Source organism: Lutra lutra, chromosome 6 (assembly GCF_902655055.1).
Source record: "Lutra lutra chromosome 6, mLutLut1.2, whole genome shotgun sequence".
NCBI classification, from domain to species: domain Eukaryota; kingdom Metazoa; phylum Chordata; class Mammalia; order Carnivora; family Mustelidae; genus Lutra; species Lutra lutra.
In genome coordinates this window covers 64,224,663-64,252,651 of record NC_062283.1, presented here as the reverse complement: position 1 = coordinate 64,252,651, position 27,989 = coordinate 64,224,663, and the positions used below count along the sequence as shown (strand labels likewise).

Here is a 27,989-nt window from a genome sequence, read left to right as displayed (position 1 = left end):
TCATTAAACATCTGCTTTCAGCTCAGGTCATGATCTCAGGGTCATGGGATTGAATCCCATGTCAGGCTTTTTGCTCCTTCTCTCCCTCTCCCACCCCCCCCCCACTTGTGTTCCCTCTCTTACTGTCTCTCTTTCTCTCTCTCTGTCAAATGAATAAAATATTTTTAAAAATTGTAACATAAAATAAAATTGCAACAAAGTAAAAAGACAAACTAAGAAAAAAGGTCAACATGTGAACATATAATATTCAAAGCTTTGTTACATGTAATATATATGAAGTCTCTAAAGTCAACTAGGAAGATAGTTATATCCCTATCTATAGAAGAGGGATCTAAGACATCAGTAAGAAATTCATGAGAGTAGAAATACAAATGGGCAAAAAGAAATGTGAAATTGTTCAACATATCTAGTAATCAAAGAAATGCAAATTATAATGACAAGGGGATATATTTTTTCTACCATTAGATTGACAAAAATAAAAGGAATGATAGACACTGTGAGGACACTGACAGAAAGCCCACCCTCATTGGTTATTGGGTGGGGGTGGAGGTGGAGGATGTAACTGGCACCATATTTCAGCAAACCCCAAACAGTAAGAAGGAAGAAATGACAGAAGTGAAGACAGAGAGGCACAGCTGCATTGTGCTCATGAAACTTATTTTATTGGCCTCCTGGACACTCAGGTAAACCCCATTTTTGCCTAGGGAATGGAGGCAGAAGCAATGTACACGGGTCCAGTTCTGTTCCAGACCTGGCTATAGACTCTCCTGTGTGCCACACTTCCTCTTTGCCATCATCCACTGCCAGAAGCAAAGGATGCTGAAGACTCAGGAGCAGAGATGGAGAAAGCCTGGCTTCCTGAGTTGTTCCCAACCACCTGTTGGTCTGTGAGATGAGCAAGACATCAAATTTTGTTCTCTGAGATTTTGTAATAAATCTGTTAGAGTAGCTAAGATCATTCTAAGCAAGAAGGCAGAAGTCAAATAAATGCAGTACTGAGAGCGAGAGAGAGATGAACAAACTAAAACGCTTTTCTTGGAAGAAAAAAAGAATGAGATATATAAATTTCCATCAAGAGAAATCAAGAGAAAAGTTAAGAAGTGCAAATAAAAAAAGAAGAAAATAAATGAGAAATACCTGGAGACCCAAAAGAGATTTTCAGATTTTTAGAATAAAAGTCTTATGAATAACCATCTACTAATAAATTTCATAACTTAAAATAGATACATTTCCGGGAGCACCTCCGTGGCTCAGCTAGTTGAGCATCTGACTCCTGTTTTCGACTCAGCTCATGATCGCTGGGTCATGAGATCGAGCCCCGCATTGGGCTTCACTTAGGAATGGAGCCTGCTTAAGATTCTCTCTCTCTCCCTCTGCCCCTCCACACCTCTAAAAAAAAATGGATATATTTCTGGGAAAACATTTTGAAATTGATCATAAAATAATTAAAAGCTTGACTAGATGAGCAACAACCCAAAAATCCCAAAATCCAGAGGGCCCTGTAGGGCTCAGTTGGTTAGGCATCTTACTTTGGCTCAGTTCATGATCTCAGGGTCACAGGATCAAGCCCCACACCCTGCTCCACACTCAGTGGGGAGTCAGTTTGTCCTTCTCCCTCTCCCTCTGCCCCTACCCCCATTCACGTTATCTCTCTCTCTCTCTCCCTCATAAATAAATAAAATCTTTTTTAAAAAAAGTTCTAGGCTGTGCTGTACATCTGAAACTAATATGACACTGTATGTTAACCATACATTAAAAATTATTAAAATTTTTAATAAATAAATAAATAAATAGATGGTCTAGAAAGACAGAGATAACAGAGGAGGAAATCATCCATGATCAAATTCAAGAACTTTTCCCATGAATTTCTCGATTGCAAGGGCCACTCACTGCATGGAACAAATGGATGAAAGTAGACACACTCTGAGCATCCTCACCATGGCACTGGAGGGTGCTGGGAACAAAGACAAGCATTAGCAAAGTGGAAGCAGTAGATCATTCATCACAGTTACCACAGTGGCTTTAGCCTCTTTAAGCATGGTGAAAGCCAGAAGATAATAAAGCATTGCCTTCAGAATTCTGAGGACAAATGATTTTCAACTCAGAATATTAGGTCGGTCAAACTATTAGTGTCAAGGTGAAGAAGGACTTTTTTTTTTAAGGTAGGGATGGGCAGAGGGAGATGTAGAAAGAGAATCTTTTTTTTTTTTCTAAGATTTTTAAAAATTTATTTATTTGACAGAGAGGCACAGCAAGAGAGGGAACACAAGCAGGGAGAGCAGGAGAGGGAGAAGCAGGCAAGCAGGCTTCCCACCAAGCAGGGAACCCGATGGGGGGGCTCCATCCCAGGACTCCCGAGATCACGGCTCAATCCAAAGGCAGATGCCCAATGACCGAGTGACCCAGGTGCCTCGAGAAAAAGAATATTAAGCATGCTTGATCTCCCCACCCTGAGTTCATAACCAGAGTAGACATCAAGCATGGGATGCTTAACCAACTGAGCCATCCAGGTGCCCCCCAAAAATGACATTTTAGATATAAATGGTCTTAAAATGTATTTTCCATTTCCCTCTTTCTCTCGTAGTTACTGAAGGTTGTGCTCCACCTGCACAAAGAAATAAACAGCGGTACTAGAAATAAACAATATGACGTCAGGGGCGGGGTGGGAGGAGACAAAGAGAAACCCCCAAGTCCTGAGGGACAGAGACCCCAAATGTCAGCTGTGTACCAGGTACGGAGGGTAGTGCATCCACACTGAAGCAACAGAAGGCTCCAGGAGTGGGTTTATAGAGGAGAATCAGTGTAATACCTGATAAGTCAGAATGTCTTAAGAGGAGATTCTGACATGTGACCAAGAATTGGGGGTTGAATTACATCATAAGACAAGAAATAAAAATTTTAAAAGACAATTATTTAAAATCCAGTTAAATGATCACACAGAAAAGGAACGAAGAATGGTTTACTGCATGGGAGGCAACTGCACGAAGAGCAAGCCAAGTTCTTTCTGGAGGTTGCCTGGAATTTACACTAAATGCCGGGGCTTTTATCTCCCTGGCAGAGCTTTGATAAAATAATCACCTCTACCTACTAGGGAATCTGGATACCACACACTGGGTACATGACATCCCAGAATATAGTCCACATTTAGCAACCACGATGAAATTAGATTAAAAACAAGTGAAAAAAGTCTAACTAAAAGTAGATATTTGAAAAATTAAAACCATATTGCAAAATAACTTGTGGTTGAAATTCACAGAGGTGTAGATAGCTGGAGTGCACCCTTGAAATGTGAGATTATTCCCTTCAAATTCAGGAGCCAGACAAGCATCATCATTTTCCTTTCCTCTAGCCGCCTTTGTACTGAAAAGCCAAGGCAATGCCTTAACACAAGAAAAACAGAAAGCATAAGTGGGGGGCCTGGGTGGCTCAGTTGGTTGGGTGTCCAACTCTTGGTTTCAGCGTGGGTCATGATCTCAGAGTCATTGAACCCCAAGTCAGGTTCTGTGCTGGGCAGAGATCCTGCTTAAGATTTCCTCCCTCTTATCCCTCTGCCCTTCCTACCCTCCCTTCCCTGCTCACCCATGTACCTGCTCTCTCTCTCTTAAAAAAGAAAAAAAAAAGAAAGAAACAAGGAAAAGAAAAACAGAAGTTCTAGGAATCTGAAGCAGGTGACAAAACTCACATTGTTCGCAGGTGATATGATTTCTATGTAGAAGTTCCAAAAATATATACAATAAATCATTAGAAATAATAAGAGTAATTATCAAGTCACAAAACATAAGATCAAAATACAAAACTCAATTACATTTCTGTACACTAGCAACAATTACAAACATAAGGTGTGTTTATTTTTAACACAGAATTACAGAAACAATTTGAGCTCATCTTTATAGTCTGACTACTTTCTGATTCATTCAGATTTTTAACCACCGCAGCCTCATTTTTCATTTCGTTTTTTACTTCTTACTTCAGTAAATGGACCCAAATCTTCAATCTATGTTTTCACAGAAAGGTACCATAGGTTCTTTCACATGAAAACTCTTTTGGTTGTCTTTACAAAATTAGGACAATTTAATGAGGCAGAAAATTACTGGCTCATAATATTTCCCCCTATTCTCAAGAAAGGATAAATTGTTTTCTTCTAGCATTTAGTGCAGTGACAGAAAACCCTGAAGCCAGATTGCTATTAAGTCCTTTAGCACTAACACTTTTTTCCTTCCAATGTTAATGCTTGTAGTTTTTTTTTTAAAGATAATATTTATTCAGTTAAGAGAGAGAGAGACAGAGAAGGCACAAGCAGGGGGAGAGGCAGAGGGAGAAAAGCAGGCTCCCTGCTGAGCTGGGAGCCCGATGTGGGACTCAATCCCAGGACCTTGGGATCGTGACCTGAGCCAAAGCCAGACACTTAACCATCTGAGCCACCCAGGTGCCCCAATGTTTGTAGATTTTTCTTAGTTATTATAGAAAAAGAGTTTTTGCTAGATATGCCTAGAGGTATATACTTGGCACCACTACTGTTCAGCAGTATTCAGTTTACTTGTATTTCTAGACGCTTGGGAGAATCATATTTCTCAGCCCCCTTGGAACTGGACAAAGAAATGCTATTTGTTTTTCCCAAAGAAATGTAAATGAAATGTCACTTCTAGATGGGAGGCCTGAGTTGCTTATCTTTCTGGCAGTTTTTCTCCTGCTGTAGAAACACTTGTCGGTTTGGAGGGATTGAAAGATTGAAGCAGCCTAGAACACAGAGCTAACCTTGGAGGATAGCATCCTGAAAGTGTGCCTGGACCTTCGGGACATATTGCACAGGAGAGAAATAATCTTTGGTTGTGGGAAGCCATTGTAGGTTAGGGGTTGTTTATTACTCCAGCATGAAGGAGTCCATCCTAACATAAGATGCTGATCTCTTTTCATTGATATTTTTTCCTTTTGATTAGCAAATACAGTTTGTTTGTTTCACTTAAAATTTCTTCTACATCTTATATGATTTTGCCCAAAGGTAGACTAATGTTAGTGTTCTGAACGCTTTTGAGATAGTGCTGAGTGATGATGTTCTGTATGTTAGCTGTATTAAATTCATTTTTTACTTACAATGTGTTTATTGTAGGGTAATCCCATCGTAGGTCAAGGAATATCTATATTTTACATCATGATTACTTAACCATGGCAGCAAACATGATTCAAGAATATTGGCAGCTGGGCTTACACACTCTCCTCATCCCACATAGGAATATTAGAGGGATTCATTTTTAAAGGGAAATGACCAGTTTATGAGAAAAGTACTAGAAATACTGAAAGTGGTGTGTCCTTCAAAAAGAACAGAAGCTCTTGACTGATTAATCTAGATCAGTGATTTTGTGTAGTGCAGGTGATTTTGCACCTCCAGGAGAAATTTGTCTATGTTTAGAGAAGTGTTTGGTTGTCATAACTGAGGAGAAGGTGCTACTTACATCTAGTGGGTAGAAGCCAGGGGTGCTGCTAAACATCCTGCAATGCATAAGACAGCCTCCTAAACAAAGAATTATCTGGCCCCAAATCTCAATCGTGCCAAAGCTGAGAAACTCTATTCTAGAGTATAATCCAACATTCAGCAACACCCCCCTGACACACAGAATTCCCTATCACTTTTATGCTGCAGTCTTTCTTCTCTTAACTTTTCATCTTTAAAAATTTGCAAATACACAGAAAAATATAAATAAGAACAAATATGTGTAATGATACATATTTAAAAGGCTTCTAACAAATAACACAAAAATTTAAATATGTACAAAGGAACATGAGGGATATAGATAACACAGAGACCTAAATTTAAAAATGTAAAAGACTTATACATCATATCTTTAGAAATAATAGAAAATACATCCATGAAACTTGAACAGAATACTTGACAAAGAGGGTCTTCTGAGAACAAAAATAGTACCTTTTGCAATTAAACATATAATAGAAATATGAATAAGTCAATAGAATAATTGGAAGATAACACTGACAAAATATTTGGGGGAAAATCAAAGGACAAAAAGAGATGACAATTAACAGAGAAAATATGAGAAATATGAAGCACTAACCCAAAAAAACAAATAAATGAAGAGACATACTATATTCACGGATTGGAATACTCAATAATGTTAAAATGCCCATTCTCCTAACATCAATCTGTAAGTTCAACAAAATCCCTGAAAAAGAATTTTCTAATAGAAATTGAGAAGCTGATTCTAAAATTTAATGGAAAAGTAAAGGACTTAGAATAACCAGGAAAAATAGTGGGAAAAAAACTTGGAGGACTTGTATTTCCTGATTCTAAAGCTTACTATAAAGCAACAGCAATTAAAAGAGTACCATATTAGTTAAAAGACAATTAGCAAACTATTACAATGAATGTCCACGAAAAAAATCTGTTCAAGAATGATCATAGCAGCGTGATTCATCATAGCTAAGTTAACTCAAATGTCAACAGACAAATGGATTAAAAAACCAGTATATTCATACAGTGGACTATGACTTAGGAACAGAAAGGAATTAATGTGTGCAGCAACATGGATGATCTTTAGGTATACTGTGGTGAAAATGTAATATGAGTGAAAATGTAAGACACTAAAGAATACGTACTCTATTATTCCATTATTTTGCTTATAAGAAGTTCTAGAAGAAACCAAGGTAATCTATGTGAAAGAAATCAGAATATTGGTTGCCTCTGGCAGTGAAATGATGATGACTATGTTCTACATATTAATATGGGAGTGGGTTCTATGCAATTGTCAAAACTCATCAAATTACACATTTCAGACCTGTGCATTTCACTGTATGTAAAATTGTAATAAAAATATCAACCTCAGTAAAGAAAATGTAAACAAGAAAGATGAAAAGTAAAAGGGAGAAATAATGAGAGATTTGGAAGATATGTCTATAAAGCCTAACATTTGTATAATAGAAATTTCATAGAGATAGGGAAAAGAAAACAACAGACAATGGAAGAAGATTATAAAAGAAATAAAGAAAATACACCTCAGAATTAAAGATATGATTTTCCAGGCTGAAGAGACCCACTGGCTGCCCAGCACAATAAATAGCAGAAGATCCACATCAATACACATCCACATGGAATTTCAGAACATGGTGAGAGGTGGGTAGAGGGGGAAGAAATGATCCTAAAAGCACCAAGAGCAAGAGGGAAAAAAAAAACAAAACCTCATCGTCAATGGATTGGAAATATAAATAGCATCAAGCTTCTCAATAGTAAGGGAAGATGTTGGAAGGCATGTTCCAATTAAAAAAAAAAAAGGATAAAGGGGCGCCTGGGTAGCTCAGTTGGTTAAGTGTCTGCCTTGGGCTCAGGTCATGATCCCAGGATCCTGGGATGAGTTCCACACCAGGCTCCTTGCTCAGCAGGGAGCCTGCTTCTCCCTCTGCCTGCTGCTCACCCTGCTTGTAGTCTCTTCTCTATCTCTGTCAAATAAATAAATAAAATCTTTTTTTAAAAAAGAAGAAGAAGAAGGATAAACTCAGAAAGAGAAAGATATGAAATTCATGAGAGAGTGCGTCCCATACCCAATGGAAGCCAAGAGAGTGCCCAAGAAGATGGTGAGTAGAAATCCCAAGAGGTTGTAGGTCAGGTTTAGAAGGAAAGCAGTGCAGTGGGAAGTGCAACCAGGATGTCCCAGGTGTCTCAAGGGAAGAGATTCAATGCCTGACTTCATGTGTTTGAACTTCCCAGATGAAATTTACACTTCTGGTATAGAGTTTACAAATGAATTAATGGGGAATACGTAGAAAATAAAATAAGGCAAGTTGGGGAGTAATCAAAAATTATACTGAAAAGAAAATGTTATCATAATACATTCATTCCCTGGTTAGACTGAAAAACAAGTATTTACAGGGTCCCACAATGTAAAATCTATATATCCTTCATATAAGCAGTTGTGATTTGACTATATTGTGGTTTGGGGAGAGAGCATTCGGGGGCGGGTAGAGAAGTGATGTATGAAATGACCCAATTCTCATCCTCATTAATGGGAGATTCGTGGATAATACCAAAAACAAGAAAATGAACAAAGAGCAGTATAAGCTTTGTTTCTTGTCTTCCACAAATTGGAGGTAAATATCAGAATACATAGATAAAGGATGTGGATCCCTTCAGGGGAGTAGGAGCTGGGGCACACAATGGAAGAACACAAGACTGTTTTGGATTTTCAAGTCTTGCACAATTATTTGCCTTTTTAATTTTTTTTTTTACTCAAGTACAGTGGGCACACTTTCTAAAACTGACATATAGTGGACATTCCATTATTTTCCTTTTTAAACAACAGCAATCACCACATCACACATGTCAAAGTACTTAGAAAATTGTTTAGAACTGCCGCTTCACACGCCAGAGTTTTCTTTTGTTTGTTTTCCTTTTTCTGCCTTTTTTTTAATGTCCATAGCAGCTTTATTCACAACAGCCAAAAAGGAGAAAGAACCCAAATGTCCATGAGCAGTGGAATGGATGAATAAATTACGTTTTCTGCCTTTTAATTCATCACCATGTTGCCCCTCCAGGAAGAGGCTATCAATTATGTCCTTCCAACAATTTACGAGAATTCCCTTTTCCCTATACCTCTCCAGCATGGAATATGATTACCATTTATTTTAATCTTCTTTGAACTGATGGGCAAAGCGTGGGGTCTCACTTCATTTCTCATCTCTCTGATTATCAGCCATTTTGGATACATGTTCATACTATTATTTGTTCTTTATTCTATAAGAGTTAACTGTTCCTATCCTTAGCCCTCTTTAAAATGAAAATGTCTGCCTGATTCTTATTTATTTAAAAGAAAAAGATGTTTAAGTCCTAAAGCCGTTAACCCTTTTATCTGTCATATAGGATGAAAATATTGTTCCTTCATGGTCATATATTTTTAAAATTTGTGTCATTTTTGGAAATATCAAATATTACATTTGTGTATGGTATGAACGAAGGATATTTCCCTTATTCGGAGGAAGAAGAACCAAAACTGACTGCAGTGGGCACTGAGACCAGAAAACCAGGGGATCTGTGAATGACAGAGAAACGGGAAACCCTGGAGTGGAGGGAGGGGCACAGGTTGGGGGAAGGATGCCTACCAGTTGGATTTGGTCCACTGGGTAGGAGAGGGGTGGCCTGGATGCACAGGAAGAGTTTCCCAGGTGGTGGGTCCCTGCTTTGTGGACATGGCGTTGGAGAAGGCAACATGGGGGCCCTCAGCTCTCGGTCGGGAGGCACCTCCATAGGGTAGATGATAGATTCAGGTGTTAGGAGGTGTCTTGCAGAGGCACAGGAATGGCCTTTCCTCAGAGGCTCCAGACCTCAGTGGTCCTGATGGAGCAGGAGCAGGTGGGGAGACTCCAGCCTCAACAGGAAGTGCTCACGGATTCTCAGGTCTTTGTGGGGCTGGGGGCAGCCATTGCTACTACTCCGGTTGTACTGGCGGAGACCTGAGAAGTGGGGAAGGGGATTCAGAAGCATACCTCTTTCATCTGCCCCCCTTCCGGCACCATCCCCTTTCCACTCCTGAAGTCCATCCTTCTCCATAGGTCCTCATCTTCTTCTCCCCACCCATGCTTTCCTGTTCAGGACAGGATGAGACAAAGTTCTAGGGTGGGAGCTCTAGAGTGTGAGCTAAGGGCTCAAGTGTTGGGGAGACCCTTAGCAAGGACTTCAGAGTGGGTAGATCTGGTCTCTGATGGAGGGAATAAATACCTGTGCATGTGTTCCCAGGTGTCTGTTACCTCTGTGTGTACACCTGAGGGTCAGTTAGGGAGGACTCCTGAGGCCGGCCTCAAAACTGGACAACCCAGCTGCTATAGGTGGACATGACCCAAGGCATGAGTTTGAATGTCAAAGAAAATGGTGTCTTATAACAGCCAAAGTTGTGTGCTGAGATGGGCAAGGTAAAAGAACAGTTAAGTTGGTCTAAGTTACAATTGATACAATGCTACCTGTGTGACTCCTGGCTACTTCTGTCCTGTGGTGCCTCTCTGCTCCACTGGCCCCCAAGCCAGCCCAGGCCGTACTCACCTGGGTTCTGTAGGCCAGAAACAGGAGAAGGGCTGTCAAAGCCAGGATCTTGGTCACGAGGAATGCACAGAGCAGCATCATGAATGTGCCGCTTGACAGACTGTGGGAGAAGGGGGAAGAAGGAGGGGAGGATCCAGGCTGCAGAGAGCAGCCCCTGAACTCAGCATGGGGCTGGAGACTGTTTATGGGCCAGCCCCACCCTGAAATCACTGGGGTCAGCCATGGGGACCACGTGGAACAAAACCATGAGAATCCAGGAACCTCGGGTGGAGGAAGCAGTTGGCCAGGAAAAAAGAAAATGATCAGAGTTGTCCTTTCTCTGGGTGACACTATCAGGCTATCAGGGTGTGCCACAGCTCCAATGGATAGGGAACGAGAGAAAAGCAGAGGGAGAGAGTCCCCAGATCTGGAATAGGTCAACTGGGTGGGGACTACCCAGCAGTGCCCCTGGAGAATGTCTGAGCCCCACAGGAGCCCTGGACCAGGAAACAAAAGACCAGGATCCTGGTCCTGCCACTGCCCTTAAGTGGTTGAGTGACCCCGGACAGGCCTCATTTCTCTTGCCTGTGACTCACTCAGCACTAATAGAAGTTCTTGCATTCCTGATACGCAGCTATTTCTGCTCCATTACGGGGGAAGTTTAGAGCCACTCCTTCACCCTTGCCATTCTAGCCCAACTCTGAGCTGAGACTTTGGGGCCCCTTTCAGACCCCTGTCTACCCCAATCTCCTGAATCAGAGTCCACACAAGTTATCAGTTTCCCAACCCCCTCCCTTTGGTTGAGATCCCAGACCTACCAGTAATCAGAGTCACTGATGAAGGTTGACCTGGTTGTCACTAGAAAAGCAAGTGTGATTGATGACAACAGAGAAGACAGTAGCCGCCTAGAGTCCCCAGAGAAGAAGTCAGCCCGCAAAGCCTGAGAGGAAGAGGGGGAGTGGCCAGAGCCAGCCCTCAGAACCCCCAGGCCAGGGCTGACTGGGGTCCAAGGACACGGAACTTCTCAGAGCTGGTGGAAAGATAGAAGCAGGGGCTGGGGGAGGTCTGGGTTAAGAGAGAAGCCTCATACTGGGTCCCTAAACCCCCAAGGGCAGGAAAAGTCAGGACCACTCCTGTGGAGAGGGCAGAGACCACTTGTCCCAAAGGCTGGCCCCTTCACCATCAGACTCTCAAGACCCTTCTGGTCTTGCCCAAACCCAGGTCCTGAACAACCAGCATGTGCAGTCTGGGGTGACCTAGGCCACAGGGTCCCACACAGACACCCTATACCTCCATGGAGTGGCCAGTTCTAGAGATAGGTGGGTGAGGTTGTGTCTGAGCCATCGTGTGAACTGGGGATCTATACCCAGTGGGCCCCAAATTAGGGGAGAGGACACCCAAGGATGGAGGTGATGGCCCGAATGTGGGAGCTGGGGACCAGGCTGCTGACAGTCAGTGTGGGAGCGAGCAGGGAATTGGGAGGATTGAGCGAGGGAGATGGGGAAGGAGTGAGTGGTTTCACTGCCCCAGACACCCCAGGAAGGCCCCTTCCCTCCACAAGGAGCTCACTTGAAGTCACCACCAGGCTGATGTTCCTGAGAATAAGGATTTTCCCCTTGGGACCTCTGTCTATTCCACACCAGTAGTTTCCTGAACTCTTCTTCGTGATTTCAGTCACGATGACAATGAAGAAGCCCGCAGAAGGGTTGTCCCAGATAAAATGTGGAGGGTTTTGAGCCATCACCTCGGGTCTGGTGCTGGTGACCAATTTCGAGCAACGACCTGGGCTGGTTTCCTTACACCAGGTTTTATTCTCATACTTGCCTTCCAGGGGCTTGGACGGGCATTTCACAGAGACTGCCTGCTGCTGCACCGCCCACACTAGCTCACCCTCCTGGAATTCTGCCCAGGAGCCTAGAAAACAAGTCCTCGGGTCAGGCTAAGGAAGGGACACGGCCACCCTCAAAGCATGACCCCAGACAGCACTTCAGCCCTCCCTGTCCCACCCTCCTGTTAATGCACTGTGCCCTGTCCTCTCACCTCCAACCTCCCTCGCTCCCTTGCCCTGTCCCCCTGAAGCCACCCTCCTCCTGAGGGCCCCTTACCTGAGGCCAACAGCAGTAGGACCAGCGGCAGGTAGAGGGCTTCCCAGGTCATACTGTCATGTCCCCGTGCCAGGGTGCCTGGAGTGAGGGGTATGGGGAAGCTACAAGACAGAGAGCCCCAGGAGCTGGGCCCGACTCTGCCCAGATGCCCCAGCACACGGAGGGCTAGATTGAGAAACGAGAAGTCTTGATTGAGTAAGAGTGAGGTCTGCAGGGCGGGTTCTGTGGGCAGTGGGAAGGTGGGGCCCCCTGGGGAAACCTGCAGCTGCTGACATCTCCAGTGTCAGCTTGGCTCAGCAGGATGGTCCAGGCCCTGTGGTTGCTTCTTGGTTCCCCCACCCACCCCACACCCCACCCAGCACTTATAGGGGAAAGCTAGGTGGAAATAAGGGACCTCTCTACTTCTTTCAATCTCGGTTCCTTTCACTTCATACTTTCAGAGGCCTGGCTTTTTCTACCCACCTCCAAAAGCCAGGAGAGAACTGGCCCAAGGCAGGTAGGGACCCTTTGAGACCCAAGCTGCTCTTAAGTACATAAGTGGGCCCCAGGGAGAGCCGAGAGCCCCCGGCCTGGAGGGTACATGGTTGGAATGACACAGACACATTTACTCATAGACTCTTATAGCCCCCCGAGATGTACACTATGAGCCTGGACCCCATAGCAACAAATAGGAACAAAGTAAAACACCCCCAGGCCGTCCAACCCCAAGGCAAGCTCCTCAACTCTCACTGTACCCCTTCATGCACCCCGATCATTAGCTCCAAGTATGGCTCAGTACTCAACACCTTAATGCCAAATCCCACGGTATTTCATGTATGGTGGTCTCTTTCGTGAGTAGGTTTGTATAAGGATCGTAAGGACTCCACAGGATATTGGAGACAAAGTCCATTTCCCTTCTGCTCTGTCCTGAACATTGACTAGGATAGTGCAAATAAACATGAACCAATGGGCTAAGAGCTACTAAGGATTTTAATCTAAGTTGAGCCCTGTAAGCATCTGAGCTGTCCCCCTTTGATGGTGATCCCACTAGGGGCAACAGTGGAGCTCCTAGAGCCTCGGACCCCCGACTCTGCACTGGACTCATGGCACTCTCCCTGTCTCCCTTAGCTCAGGAGGTTTTCACTCCGAGCACCTTGGACAAACTTCGTTCAGGTATTAGAAGGGAATGTTTGAGTAGTTTGGGTTCAGATTTTGAGGGAAATCTGTGTTTTCTGTTTTGAGAAGTTACACAGGAAGTATGAGAAGAGAGGGGATAGAATTTCAATTTTACGAAAACAGAGTAGGGGCAAAGGGACTTTAGGTAAAAAAGCAAAAATAGATTTGCGACTTCAAGTTTACAAAGCCTGATCACAAGAGTATCTAATTCTGGGCGTCCCAAACTCGTCTGCACCTTAGAATCATCTCAAACTTGTGGGAAAAAACGTGTGGGGCTAAGCCACCTCGCAGACCAGAGATCGTAGTGCAGTGTGGTGTGGCGGGGCATCCGTGTTGGTGTCGCTCCCCATGTGATCTGAGTGTGCAAACGAGTCTGGGAACCACTAGTTTAATTTAATTTCCTCAAAATCCTTGTGAAGCAGTGGTCACTAACCCCATTCACTGTAAGGAAACTGGGGCACAAGGAGTGAGGGATTCGTTTAAGCTTCCCTGATGAATTGGTGGCATCGCAGAGCTCTTTCTGTAGGCGGTGCCGCCCTTAGGACCGACGGGGAGCGAAGCAGGAGGTGGGCCGCTGTCGTAGGACTGGGCTTGGGGACCTGTCAGGGGCGACCCTGCAGTCGATAGAGGAGTGCTTCGGGGACGGACGGGCTGCCCTGCCCCCTGCTGGCCGGAGAGCGCCATTACCGGGTGAGACTTTCTCCTGGAGTCTTCCCTTTCCCAAGGTCACCTTCTTCCTTTCTACACGGCCCTCCCTGTGGTCCTCAGTCTTTCTAACCTGCTCTTTGCTATGTGACAAGGAGATCCTCCCTTTGCAGCAGACAGACTCCCTAAGCAGAGCACTTAGAGAGTGGAGTCGCCATTTCTCTGCACTGTGGGGTCCCCACCAAAGTCTGTGGGGTGAACAACCTCAAGCAGAGCCAGGGGTCTTAGACTCGCCAGGGGTGCAGACAATGTACATCATCTAGGCCTTCAGACCTGTCAGAGCTCAGTGGCAACCCCAGGGATGGAAACTGCAGAGACAGGACCCCCAAATGTCTCTGGTCCCCAATGTTGAGAAGGGTTCCCTTTTCAGAGGTTCACTCTCCTAGGAGGAGCCTGGGTTACAGGACTCTGTGGTAACCAGGCTCTGGGAGATGGCCAGGAAGTGTGGGACTAGGGTTCACTGTCAGAGAATGGCACCATCGGTGGTCCTCATAAAGAAAATAGCCCTGAGTGTCCCCTGTTACCTCTGGAATCCCATTCTGTTGACCATCTAGACCTGCCTTCTTCCTCCAAACCCATGATTTGGGAGAAGAAAACTGGGAGAATCTCAAACCACAGTAGTCCCAGGAAAGGTAAAGAAGGGCAGCTCTACCTGCCTCCTCCTTGCTCTCAGCATGGCTGTAGGGACAGAGGGGACTCAGTTTCTCTGACTGTAGAATAGGAATATTATACCTTTTCTCCCATTGATCCCTGAGGTCAATAGTTCTGGTAAACTTCTAATGGCCTTCTCTTAGTTGTTTTTTCCCTGGGTTTTCCTGCCTGGGGCTCTCTGGTCTGGGTCCCCTGCAGAGGTTTCCAGCAGCCCAGGAGAATACTCAGGGCCAGGTGTCTCTGAGTTGAGTGGATCCGAGCTATTTCTTTCCCAATCCCTCTGACCACTTCTGGTCCCCAAACACACACACACACACACACACACACACACACACACAGGATCAGGCTGATTACTCCTCCACACTTTCAGAAGCTTGGCTTTAATTCTGTCTCCTCCAGAGGCCAGGTACAAGGCACGCAGCCCGCCCTGCAGCGGGGGAGTCTGGTGGATTCTTGTCTTCTAGGTGGAAGGAAGAGGCGAGGATTCCAGAAACTGGAAAAGGCCTGGAGGGTTTGGTGACAAAGGAAACCATGTATTTGAAAGCCTTTTATAACTTTCCAGTCCGACACAAATTTGGGAAGAGACACGAAAATCTAGTACCATTGATTCAAAGGTCATGTTTATCAAAGTTTTACAATATTCTACAATAGAGGAAAATACAAGTACTTTGAGGGTTTTTTCCCTCAATTACAGAATTTTTCTATTATTTCCCAATCTTGACCATGATAATGGTTTAAACACATGTCGGGGGACACTCTGAGCCATCATTTAAAGACACGAACCTGCCCTTACTTTGACGCTAACAAGCATGCCAGTCTCCCATCAGTGAAACCATTAAGACTACTCTGGTGCTGGCAGAATGAGCGGACATCGTTCTGTTGTGTTTAGCTTCCTACCAGGTCAAGCTTCCCCTCCTGTCTTCCTTCTTTTCCCCCTCAGGCTGCCAAAAACCCTTCTCTGAATGTAAGCCGCATGACGGCATACTGTCTCGATCTATTCCTTGTGTCTGGAACAGTACGTTCTTAGTAAATATTTGTTGAACGTAGAGTGAATGAATGAACAAACTCTGAGAAAGGAGTCCTTGCTTGACCAAACCTTGGTCAGGCTCCTGAACCTTCTCTTAAGCCGATCAGTGCACTTCCTTATAAAGACCAGTTTTAGGGAGAACCCTGCTCTCTCCACAGCTCTGTGCTCCTTCTAGAGCTGAGCACGAATTCTGGGTCCTCCAGGGCCCAGGGACAGCAGGTGCAGCTCACCTTGTAGGTGAAGACATGGATATCAATATCCCATGGAGTTCCTCATCCTACGCACCAGCCAGGGTGTCTGGTAACCCCAGCCTGTCCTTAAGCGAAGAATCCTATTGTGGAGTCGGTTTAGCCAGAACGCTTCCCCCTCACTCCTGATGTTTCCTCTCACTAATTTTCCATCTCTTGACCCCCGCCTGCTTCCAGGCTGTATATCCCCACTGGCTTGTGCTGTACTCCAAATTGAGTCCAGTTCCGTACTGACGTCTCTCTTTCCCAAATGCTGTAGTTCCTCAATAAAATCTCTTTTTGCCATTTTAACTGCTGCCTGGCTCTGTTCTATCTTTGATGACTCTCCTTTTGTTGTATGGGGTTTCAGCTAATATCCTTGAGTTTTTCAAGTGGACAACTATACAACCAGAAAATCATGGTAATTTGGCCTATTATTTTAAGTTTATGTGTCCAATTTTATTCTCCCGTGTAATTGCATTCGCGGATACTTCCAGAAACACGTTCAACAATACTTTAGACATTGAGCGTTTTTTTCTTGATCCCAGCCTTTAACATGACTTCTCACTAGTGCGATGTTAGCTGATTAATTCACTAAACCGTTTATTTATTAGGAAAGCAATTTCCTATTTATAGAATAGTAAAAGATTTGTCTAGGATGGATGTTGAATTTTACCAATGCCTTTCTGCAATCGATTAATATCTTCATATAATTTTCTCCTTTGACTTTCTGAAATAGAACCCAGCATTGACCTAACTTTGACAGCCAAACACATTTGTAGTCACATAATACAAGTGATTTAGTCATGATATATTATTCTTTCTATATGCTCCTGTCCTTAATTTGCTATATACACTTTTTTTCCCAATTTTGGCTTTTTTTTGGGGGGGGATCAAGCTTTTACAAGAATCTAAACTTAATCTTGGAAGCATTTCATCTTTTTGCTTCTTTGTAATAGTTCAGATTTGCTGAGTGTCGTCTCCCTAAATCAGCACCTAGGCTGATTTGTAGGTGGGTTTTCTAACACCCATACAAATATCGTCCATGGTTAGTTGTCAGCTGATGATTTTAAATCTTGACCTAGTTCTAACTCACTCTAAAAAAAAAAAAAAGAGAGAGAGAGAGAGAGAGAGCGGGGGGGCGTGGAGAGAATTTCATTTCTGGAAGGCAGAAGTGATGACCCCCAAAGATAGTTACTTCTTAGTCCCCAGAACCTGTGAGTATTGTTCTTCTGTATGGCAAAATGTGTGATTAAATTAGGGGTCTTGAGAGATGGTCTTTATCCTGGATTCTCTTGTGGGTCCTGAGTGCAGTCACCTGCCTCCTTATAGGAAAGAGAGGCTGAGACAATTAGACGGACTCTTGTACAGAGCATGCAATGTGACTGCAGAGGCAGAGATGGGAATGATGGGACCACGGCCAGCAGCAGCTGAAAGAAACAAGGAAGGATCCCTCCCTAGAACCTCTGGAGGGAGTGTGGTCCTAACAACACCTTGATGTTAGACTTCCTGTCTCCATTTCTGTTAAATAACCCAGTTTGGATATGTTTTCCTGAACATTATTCATCTGTATTTCTTCTGCAGAAAAGTACCTACTCATAACTTCACTCTCTTTTTCCTACTGAAATACTCATTTTCTGTCTTTTTTATATGACTTGTCTTTTTATATGAAATCAAATAATCTTTTATCTGCCAAATAGGAAGGAAACCTTAATTCATAGCTATGATTTGTTTTTAAATGTTGTTTGTCATATCTTTTTATCATGTCCAAGTATTAATCTGTATATAGAATGACTGATCATTTTTCCCTATAGAATCCCTGGCACCAGGACCATGATTAGAAAGTTCTGCTCTAAAGGACAAAACATTTATTTTTATTTACTTTTAGAAGTTTGCTGCACTCCTATTCCATGTCTACATATATAATTAAAAGTGAAGCACATATGTTGGTTCTTGATGACAAATTCATTGAAGAGTCACCATGTAACCAGCACTTCTATAAATGTTTGGAAGTGTTTACTCAGTTATTCCCAGAATAATCATATTAGTGAGCCATCATTATCTATTTAAGAAAAGAGGAAACTCAGACTTTTAAAGGTATAAGGGTTTGCTCAAAAACTTCCTGTTCCCTGGGCACCATGGACCCATGCTGACTCAGCAGAGAACAACTCCGCCAACCCCAAGCTGGAGGGACATAGAGATAGTGGAATGTGGACAAAGAGTGATCTTGGCGGGCTACAGGGAGGAGGTGTCCTTTCTCAGTGGTCAGCAGCAACCAGACAAAGGGGATATCGCTGAGGGAAGCAGTTGCTGCACACCCTCACACAAGGGATACACAGCTACAACCAGTCGGGGCCAGAGCCCTCCCCCTCAGAAGGGTGCCCCCCACCTCAGCATTTTGTCTGTAGTTAGGTTCAGAGAGGAAACACGGAGCCCAGCCCAAGGCCAGGAAACAAACTGCCAGGAGTTCACCTCTCAAGCACGTGTGGTTTCGTTTCCTGCCCTGATCATGGGCCAGGCCTCAGCAGAAAGGCCCCATCAGAAGTCAGGAAGCTGGTCTGGTTATATCTTCACAACACCACATGACTTTGAGCAGGTCACGGACAAATCTGGGCCTCAGTTCCCCTGTGTGGGAGGAAAAACAAAACAAAACAAACAAAACAAAGACAGCTCCCTCCCAAACCCCACCGTGGCGTTAGGAGAGAGAGCACACACAAACACACTGGGTAAATGACTCATGCAGCTGTGTAGCAGGCATTGGCCCGAGCTTCCCTTCTGACTCCACAAGTCCATCCTGCTTCTCCCCAGGGGTCTCTAGGCAAGAGAGCCCATGGCCCTCCTGTGTCCCTCCTCTTCTTGTCTGTCCTTTTGCCCTTATCCTCAGTCTCTGCTCACTTCCACTCCAAGGAGCAGGGCTCTGCACCCAGACAGATTGGGGAGCAGGAGTCAGGGGCTCGGGAGGGATGGTGGGGGTGGCAACAGGGGACTTGCAACCAATACCCTCTTCAGTCATGAGCTCTTAGGGGGCTCCAGGCAGCAGCTGCTAGACCAGCAGAGCCCCGGGTGGCCACGGAAGGACTTACATGTTAGCTCAGGGCAAGGTGCCCTGACTCCCCAACACCCACCTTCTGTTGTTTTATAGAAAAATCTCTTTGTAAAGTGCATAATTTTTTAAAGTGCCAACATTCACTAAAGAAAGATGCAGAGTCCTGCTTCTGTGTAGCAATTACGCAACCAGTGCTCTAGTGCCCACAGAGGGCAGGAGTTGAGGATTTAGATATGATTGGTGCTCCACCCTCCTCCGGTTGACCTGTCCCTGCCACCAACCGGACTCTCTTTGCTCCCAGTCTCACTCTGCCCTCCTTTGCAGGGACCCTCCCTGCACTCTTACTGGCACTGAAACTCCGCCTACTCTCCTCTCCCCTCCAGCACCCATAAAACCTCCCAGGGTGGAAACATGTCTCTGACTCACCAGGCAGGACTGCGCATGAGGTTTCTGACCACTCTCAGGACCAGTGGGGTTTAGGGTTTTTGCTCAGACCTCTGAGTTCCCCTGAGATTGTCACCTACCCTCAGTGTGGCTTGCCCTGGAGAGGAGGGCAAAGCCAGGGTCCTGCAAAGAAGAGGCAGTGAACAGAGAGAGGCAGGTGGGAAGCCCGTTACTTGACCACAGCTTCCTCCTGGCCATCCCAGCTCCTCCGCTGAGGGCAGCCCTGATGGGGAAGGGGTAGCTGGGCACGGAGGAAAGGAGCAGCCGCTACGGAGACCCAGGAGCCATGCACCAAGCAGGGCTATTGCCTCCACGTCCGGATTCGCAACTGCCCCTGGAGGTCCCAGCTTCCCTCTGCCTGCAGTCAGTCCTTCCCAGCTCTCCCACTTCCCAGCCTGGCCTTGGTCTTTCTCATTTTGTCTATCTCAGAAGCACTGGAAGAACTGAGCAGAGTCAGACCAGCTCCCGGTTTCCTCACCCCAGAGACCCCCATGTCTTCTCCCGCCAGCCCACAGGGAAAGGGCGGGAGGCTCTGGAAAGCCTTGCTCCTGCCACTGTTGCTGCCACTGCTGATCACAGGTGAGGAGGAAGGGAAAAGCTCGGGGAGGAGAAGAGGGTGCTATAGGGACATCTGGGACAGCGGGACACGGAGCAAGTGCTTTGGGCCATGGGACAGCTTATGGAGCTGGTGCTGGTGTGGCCCTGACCTGCAGCCCGCTCTCCAGGCTCATGGGCACTACCAGAGGCTCAGCATCTTCACCGAGTGGCAGGGCAGACGCTTTCTGTGACATGCCAGTACCCCCCCAAAGGCTGGCCCTACGAGAGGAAGGGCTGGTGTAAGGAGCTGTCAGCGTTCAAGTGCACCAGGCTCGTCACCAGCTCTGGTCCCCGCAGGCTGGTTCAGTCCTCTCGATTCTCAATCTGGGACAACCCTAGCACCGGCCTCTTCATCGTCACCATGACTGGTCTGAAGGAGGAAGACTCAGGACACTACTGGTGTAGAATCTACCACGCTTCCAGCAACTCTGTCTCTAAGTCCATAAGATTCTATCTGGCAGTGTCACCAGGTAAGCCCCTTCCTGGGGATCTCCTCGCTCCCTTCTGGTGCCTCCTGTTTTCCTAGTCCCCCCCCCCCATCCAATTCTTCTGGGAAGCCTGCTGGAAACAGGTGCACGCACACTCCCACCTCATTCGCTGCCCACCTTGATGATTTACAAGTCTCCTAAAAGATGCTCAAACAGATCATTTGAGCATGCTGATCAGCCTGAGCTCTTATGACCTGACCACAGGGGAGCCCAAGACTGTCTGGCATTTTTAGAGAAGGTGCCTGAATCTGGCACATAGTAGATGCTCAGTAAATGTCTGGTCACTGGCCACAAACCAACCCCCAACCATGTGGATAGCATGTTGGGTTGTCCATTCCTCCTGGCCCAGATCAGCAGTCAGCATACTGGTCTGAAAGCCAAGGATGGTTTTTAGATGGTTGGGAAACAAGCAAAAAAAGATAAAATTCTATGACACATGACAATTAAAGGAAATTGAAATTTCAGTGTCCAGAAATAAAGGTTTGTTGGGAGCACAGTCATACCTGTTTGCTTATCTCTGATCTAAGGCCATTTTCATGCTATAGGAGCAAAGTTGAATAGTTCCAACAGAGATCGTAGAGACCACAAGCCTAAAAGTTCAGTTATAAAAATGGCCCACATTGTTCGCTGCAAGTGTGCATGTAGGTGGTGGGTGTAGGTTTTCAACATTCTAGCCTTAATGTTGTTGTGCCTCAGTCGTAACTGAGCAAGAACTTAGAAGTTAAATAGCAATTTCCCATATTAAATGCCATCCACACTTTGGACAAACAACCTGGGTAGCCACACTGAAGGACTTTAATGTGACAAAGAAACATTCCTGCTTGTTAACTTCCTTAATCTGAATTACACTAAAAAACCATAACTCTCCAGAGAAAATATATTCAAAATTGCTTTAATGTTTTAATAACACCTTAATAGAAAACCGGTCTCACAGAGTTATGTCGACAGAAATTCAGGAAGGAATTTCAAATCAATTTCCACAAGCTCAATATTTTTATTTTTAATTCTTACAAAAGGGAGCTAGTGATGTTCTATTTTCAAAATGCATCCTCAATCCTTCGTCAGTAGCTGGTTCCAAAATCTATCTTATTACGTTATGTTTATATTGAAAACATCTTTTGATGAAAAATGGATTCTGGATCTAGGAATTTCCTACCACATATCTTCTTTTAGCAGAAAATAAAATTCAAAACATTCTATCACACTATTAAGGTTTTTCCATGAGTACCTTTGCAGATATCCTAATTCAAGATCATCACCTGTTTTGATGATAATTGTTACCAAATTAAGAACATGCTGTAACAACTCATAGAAACTTCTTCTGAACCTCTCTAACTTCTGTTTTTGCCCTGAGATTTTGTTTGCCATTGAACAATATGTTGCTTTCTTCCCTTGAGTAGAATAACTTCAAAGCCATAATATAACCAAGGCTGACTGCATGATTCACATCTTTAAAAAGTTAATCAGGGGCGCCTGGGTGGCTCAGTGGGTTAAGCCGCTGCCTTCGGCTCAGGTCATGATCTCAGGGTCCTGGGATCGAGTCCCACATCGGGCTCTCTGCTCGGCAGGGAGCCTGCTTCCCTCTCTCTCTCTCTGCCTGCCTCTCTGTCTACTTGTGATCTCTCTACTTGTGATCTAAAGATTTTAAATAAAATCTTTAAAAAAAAAAAGTTAATCATAACTTGGTTTCGATCTTGCCAAAACATTAGGAGTCCTTTCCGTAGATCATACATTTTCAACAGAACTCTCCCTCTAGGTGATCTCTATTAACTTGGCACACAATACCAACCGTGCAGGGTTTGCACATTATCACAGAATAAAGAGAATGATTTCAAATTCAATACACTCATCTTTATTTAATTATCTTTATTAACATATAATGTATTATTAGCTCCAGGGGTACAGGTCTGTGAATCGTTAGGCTTACATATTTCACAGCACTCACCATAGCACATACCCTCCCCAATGTCCATCACCCAGACACTCTATCTCTACCCCCAACCAAGCCCCAGCAACCCTCAGTTTGTTTTGTGAAATTAAGAGTTTGTTATGGTTTGTCTCCTCCCAATCCCTACTTGTTTCATTTTTACCTTCCCGATCCCCCAAACCTCCCGCCCTGCCTCTCAAATTCCTCATATCGGGGAGATTATATGATAATTGTCTTTCTCTGATTGATTTATTTCGCTCAGCATAATACCCTCCAGTTCCATCCATATTGTTGCAAATGGCAAGATTTCATTTCTTTTGATGGCTGCATAGTATTCCAGTGTGTGTGTGTGTGTGTGTGTGTGTGTGTGTGTGTGTGTACCACATCTTCTTTATCCATTCATCTGTTGATGGACATCTAAGTTCTTTCCATAGTTTGACTATTGTGGACATTGCTGCTATAAACATTCGGGTGCACATGCCCCTTCAGATCACTAGGTTTGTATCTTTAGGGTAAATACCCAGTAGTTTAACGCATTCATCTTTATGTAATTCACAAATTTTACCACTTTGGGAAGTGCACAGTGTGGGTCAGCCGGTACTTTCTCATAGCACGCCTTCTTAATCTGAACGACCATTCCAGAATGTCCTCCCACCCGAGCAGCTACAGCCACCAGAACATATTTCTGCATGAACCTGGAGCCCCAGACCCCTGGTCAATGATACAACCCTTCATGGCTCTATTCAGTTCAGGGATAGTTGTGTTTCTGACAATGAAGCAAAACGAGACAGGAGAATGACTTCCTCTCATCCTGTTAAAAATTGCATGTACAGTGAAAAGAAGACCTTTTAAGAAATTTATAATTAAAAAAAAAAGAAATTTATAATTCAATCCTCTTTTTTTAAAAAAGTTTATTTTGAATTTGTGGTTTTATGTTTTCCGTGTAAATGTCACTCGTTTTCATGATGTATTTGTTCATCAGCCAGCACATCTCAATAGCTAACTCACTGGGTTTGGTACTTCACCATTCATTATAGCTACAAAACTCGTGCCAAAGGCTAGTGTCATCGCTTCCCATGGCTGTCGGCACAAATCTCCACAAAGGCAGTGGCTTAAAACCGCGCAAACTTGTGATTTTACAGTTCTACGGATCAGAAGTCTGGAAGGGGTCTCACTGAGCTCAAATCAAGGCGTCAGAGGCTGTACTCCTTCCTGAAGGCTTTTGGATAGAATCCACTTCTTGCTTATTCAGGTCTTGGGTAGAATTCTCTTCCTTGTAGCGATAGGACCGATGTCTTGTTCTCCTGCAGACTAGGTACTTTTCAGCTTTTGCAGCTTCTAAAGGCTGCCACATTCTTTGGCCTGTGGCCCCCTTTGTCCGTCCTCAAAGCCAGAGGCCCTTTCCAAGCTGCATTTCTCTCTGACTACAACTGGGAAACACATTCTGGTTTTTTATTTTGTTTTGTTTTGTTTTTAAATTTCATCCATTTATTTGACAGAGAGAGAGAGCATAAGCAGGGGGAACAGAAGAGGGAGAGAGAAAATCAGGATTCCTGCCAAGCAGGGAGCCAGACTCGGGGTTCGATTCCAGGGCCCTGGGATCACAACCCAAGATGAAGGCAGAGGCTTAACCAACTGAGCCACCCAGGTGCCCTCAATCCTTGTTATTAAATACTGTCATTAGATGGGGTCCACCCAGAATCTCTCTCCACCCCCAAGATCTTTTTTTAAAATTTTCCTGTATTTTTTTAATTTTTATTTTATTCGTTTATTTGACAGAAAGAGACAGCAAGAGAGGGAATACAAGCAGGGGGAGTGGGAGAGGGAGAAGCGGGCTTCCCACTGAATAGGTAGCCCGATGCAGGGCTCCATCCCAGGACTCTGGGATCATGACCTGAGCCGAAGGCAGACGCTTAACGACTGAGCCACCCAGGCGCCTCACCCCAAGATCTTTAACCTTAATGGCATCTTTAAAGTCCATTTGGCCACGGAGGGTGACATTCACAGGTTCCTGGTATTAGGACACAGACATTGTTCTGCCTTTCCCGGTGACGGATAACCTTTTCAAATAAAACCAGTGTATCTTTGGAATTAATTCCACAATCATCATTTGGTTTATTACTGCGACATTCAGAGAAGAGATGGCTTTTCTTGACATAAAGGCCATAAAGATGGCCTTTCTTGACAAGGACAGGGTGCCTGGGTGGCTCAGAGGATTAAGCCTCTGCCTTCAGCTCAGGTCATGATGTCAGGATCCTAGGATCGAGCCCCGCATCGGGCTCTCTGCTCGACAGGGAGCTTGCTTCCCTCTCTCTCTCTGCCTGCCTCTCTGCCTACTTGTGATCTCTCTCTGTCAAACAGATAAATAAAATCTTTAAAAAAAAAAAAGCTTAGGGACTTTTGTTTTGCTGTTTGTGAGTCCTTGAATGAGCTAATCACTCCTCCACCTTAGCGAATCATGATAAACTCTAAATTTTTTAGCAAGGATAGATTAAAATTTTCAATGATTATAAAAATAACAAACTATAAAAATAATTTTTTCAGGTGTTTACACAATTTTGGGTTAGAGTCAACCAACTACTGTTCAAGTATCATGGTCCTGCTCGGTAGCTTGCCCCCCGTGGAGACTTCCATGACTGGGTGACAATGACCAAACTGGTCCATATCCTGTTCCACCAGATCTGTTTACCAGTCACATGTATGGACCTTGGGGCAATGTCAAATTGATGTCGAATTTCAAGATCCTAACTCCCAATTTCTGTATTCACCTTGTACAGGCAGGTTATAAACAATCTGTGGACAAGCACCAGCCCATAGACCACACACTGTAGCTCAGGACTAGACTTTTCCCTGAGGGTCCTGAGGACCTCCTCTGGTTGGGCATAGGGGTTGCTCCAGGTCATCCCTCCGGGCAGCCTCACCGTCATGTCCACTTGTCCATTGGCCTGGGACTCTCTCCAGGGAAGTCCCCTGTCATGGGGTGTCCCAACACCAGGCACCCTGTCCCCTCAGCCCCTGCATCTCTCTTTTCCTCAGCTTGGGGGAGACTGCTCCCCTCATAGGCCCTGGGTGGGTGTGCAGACCTAGCTGAGGACCCTGACAGTCTCCATTTCCTGTCACAGCATTGGGGCAGACACCACCTCTTTCTCTTCAGGGCCTCAGCCACCCCCAATAGTCATTGTCCTCTTGTCTCCTTAATAGCCCCCATCACCTTTGCAGAGGTGACCTTCCACCAGCCTCCATCAAGAGCTCTTAGCACTGGTAGGTCTGGGGTCTTTCTGGAAAGGCAAGGCAAGTGGGGATGGGGGGACAGATAGCTCGCAAAGTTTCAGAATTAAGAGGGAGCCCCATAAAAGGTATTTACCCAGCTCATTGAGGCAGTGGGACCTGCGGAGGGGCCTAGGGTTCTGCTGCCAAAACTGGGAAGGACAGGGGTGGGAAAGCAACCTTAAAATTCCCCACGAGGGACCCCATCTCCTAACAGTCCCAGAAGTATGAGCAAGAGAACAGATGCCAGAGTTGAGAGCCACTTAAAGACAGTGACTGTTTCCACACTTGGGGAGGCTGAAAGCTAGAGAGTGCCCTTCCAGCCATGTAGAAACCCTTAGACGGAATTCCAGGCCTCCTGACTCCTCTTCCAGTGCTCTTTCCAGACCCAGGAATACCACCACAGGCCCTGTGTAGAGCCTGAGCCACAGCTCTGTCTAGTCTTGAGCCAGAGGACTTCACAGCCTGGGCCCAAACCCATGACTTGTTTTTTTATCAGGGTTGACCGGCTTTTCTGCAGTCCAGAACTGATGTGCTGTCCCACCAGCTAACGAGGAGTCTTTCTCTCTCTCTCGGACAGCTCCTGCCTCCACACAGGCCATCCGGGCTTCTGCTGAGCTGGTCTCATCACCGACCCAGAACTCTGTGCCCCCAACTGGAAGAGCCAAGGAGGCCCCCAGGGCCTCCTCTGCCGTCACCACCCTTTCACCGTGAGTTCAGGGTGGGATCCTCACCCCGACGGCCCTGGCTCAGGGGCCTGCCACCCCAACCCACTCCTCTTCCCTTCTTGTTCCCTGTCCTCTAGGCAACAAAACTCCACCCTCCACTCTCACCCTGCAGCCCCCAGCGCTCTGGCCCCCGTGCTCTGTGTGCTGCTTGTGGCCAAGGGTCTGGCGCTAATAGTCCTGACTGTTCAGTGAGTAGGTTTGGTTGGGCTTGGGGGGAAAATGGAGCCCAAAACGGCTTCTGTCCCAGACCCATGGTCAGACAGGGAATCAGCGAGAGAACACAGAAGCAGGAAAAATTATACCCAACAGGGCTGTCCAGATGAGTCCCTCCTGGGCTCCATCCATCGCGTGTGTTCACTAGCGGCCCTCCCCTATGTCCTTCTCAAACTTGGGTGCCTTGTCCACATCTCTCAGTCTGTTTCTCCCTTGCCTCTTCTCCTTCTCCTCCTTTCCTTCCCCTGCTCCTCTCCTGCTCTGATTCATCCCTCCTCCTGGACCCCTGACCTGTATTCAACTTCCCACTCCCTGTCCTTCCAGGAAGGACAGCCACCAGGCCAGGGCACCCTCCCAGGGCCCAGCCCCTTCCCAAGTGGTGAGGGAGAAAGGCTGTGTGCAGGAGGGAGAGTCATGCCCTGGGGAGAGGGGAAGGCAGGAAGGTGAAGGTGGGGTAGGGGGGCTGGGAGAAAGAAAGCAAGACCAAGAGTTCCTGGGGTCAGGCTTGCTGAAGGAGGGACCAACTGTGGGGGACAGGGTGACTGGGTCAAAGAGAGGATTTGAGTCACTTCCTATATTTCTCCCCACCCCACCCCCCATCTCAGAGCCTTAAGGAGTCCACACGTGCAACATAGAGGGAAGTCTCTGATGCGTCCAGCTCCACCCAGACTCCAGGCTTCGGGATCCAAGGATGGCCAGTCTTCCCCAGGCCCCCAGGGAGCTCCTCCCTGGACTCTGAACCCTCTGTTCACTGCAAAGAAAAGGCAGAAGTCCCCCAGAACTTGCTCCAAGACCCCTGGCTACACCCCTCACTCCAGTGCTGAGGATTTCCCAGCCTTGCCTCCTCCCAAGATCCAGGCCCACCAGTTGCTCACACGCAACTGGCTTCTGGGCCAGCACCATCCAGGTATGGGAGCTGAAGGCCAGTGCAGCAGCTGTCCCCCAAACCCGAGCCAGCACTGTGGGCGACTCTGACTCCTCTCCCCACTCTCTCCTCCCCTAGTCCTTCTCCTCATCCCCTGGCTCCATCCTCCTCCTCCCTTCCCCTTCTTCCCCTCCCTCTTCCTTTCCTATCTGTAGCCCTACAGCTCAGCCAAGATCCCAGGTCACCCCCAACATTTCTCTCCCCATCTTCATTTGCTCAGCCACACTCTGCCCAGCTGCTCTGTTCTGCTTCTTTCTGTTGTTGCTGCCTCTCCATCCTCTTCCTCCATCTTTGCAAATCCCCACCCCAGGGCACTTGTACCTGGCCAGTCTGACAATCACCTAACTGGTGTCCTGCCTTTGGTCTCCACCTCCTGGATTGCTCCCCCTTATCCATCCCTTCTCAAACACCCCGTGCATTTTTACTGCATGGGAGATTGAGCCCAGTGTCATGATTGGGGTCTGAAGTTCTT

The 27,989-nt window shown here is 45.8% G+C and overlaps 2 protein-coding genes across 2 annotated transcripts; one reads left to right on the top strand and one right to left on the bottom strand.

The window, feature by feature from the left end:
* Positions 1-8,067: 8,067 nt before the first annotated feature.
* LOC125103121 (trem-like transcript 4 protein) lies at positions 8,068-12,238 on the bottom strand. Its single transcript, XM_047734947.1, has 5 exons — positions 12,118-12,238; positions 11,582-11,926; positions 10,831-10,870; positions 10,034-10,133; positions 8,068-9,450 (listed from the first exon to the last, which is right to left on the bottom strand). Exons 1-5 carry the CDS (start codon positions 12,167-12,169, stop codon positions 9,391-9,393), a joined length of 597 nt encoding a protein of 198 aa, XP_047590903.1. The 5' UTR covers positions 12,170-12,238; the 3' UTR covers positions 8,068-9,390.
* A 7,137-nt stretch (positions 12,239-19,375) lies between these two features.
* NCR2 (natural cytotoxicity triggering receptor 2) lies at positions 19,376-27,588 on the top strand. Its single transcript, XM_047735259.1, has 5 exons — positions 19,376-19,951; positions 20,098-20,439; positions 26,232-26,361; positions 26,457-26,567; positions 27,198-27,588. Exons 1-5 carry the CDS (start codon positions 19,864-19,866, stop codon positions 27,565-27,567), a joined length of 1,041 nt encoding a protein of 346 aa, XP_047591215.1. The 5' UTR covers positions 19,376-19,863; the 3' UTR covers positions 27,568-27,588.
* Positions 27,589-27,989: the final 401 nt, after the last annotated feature.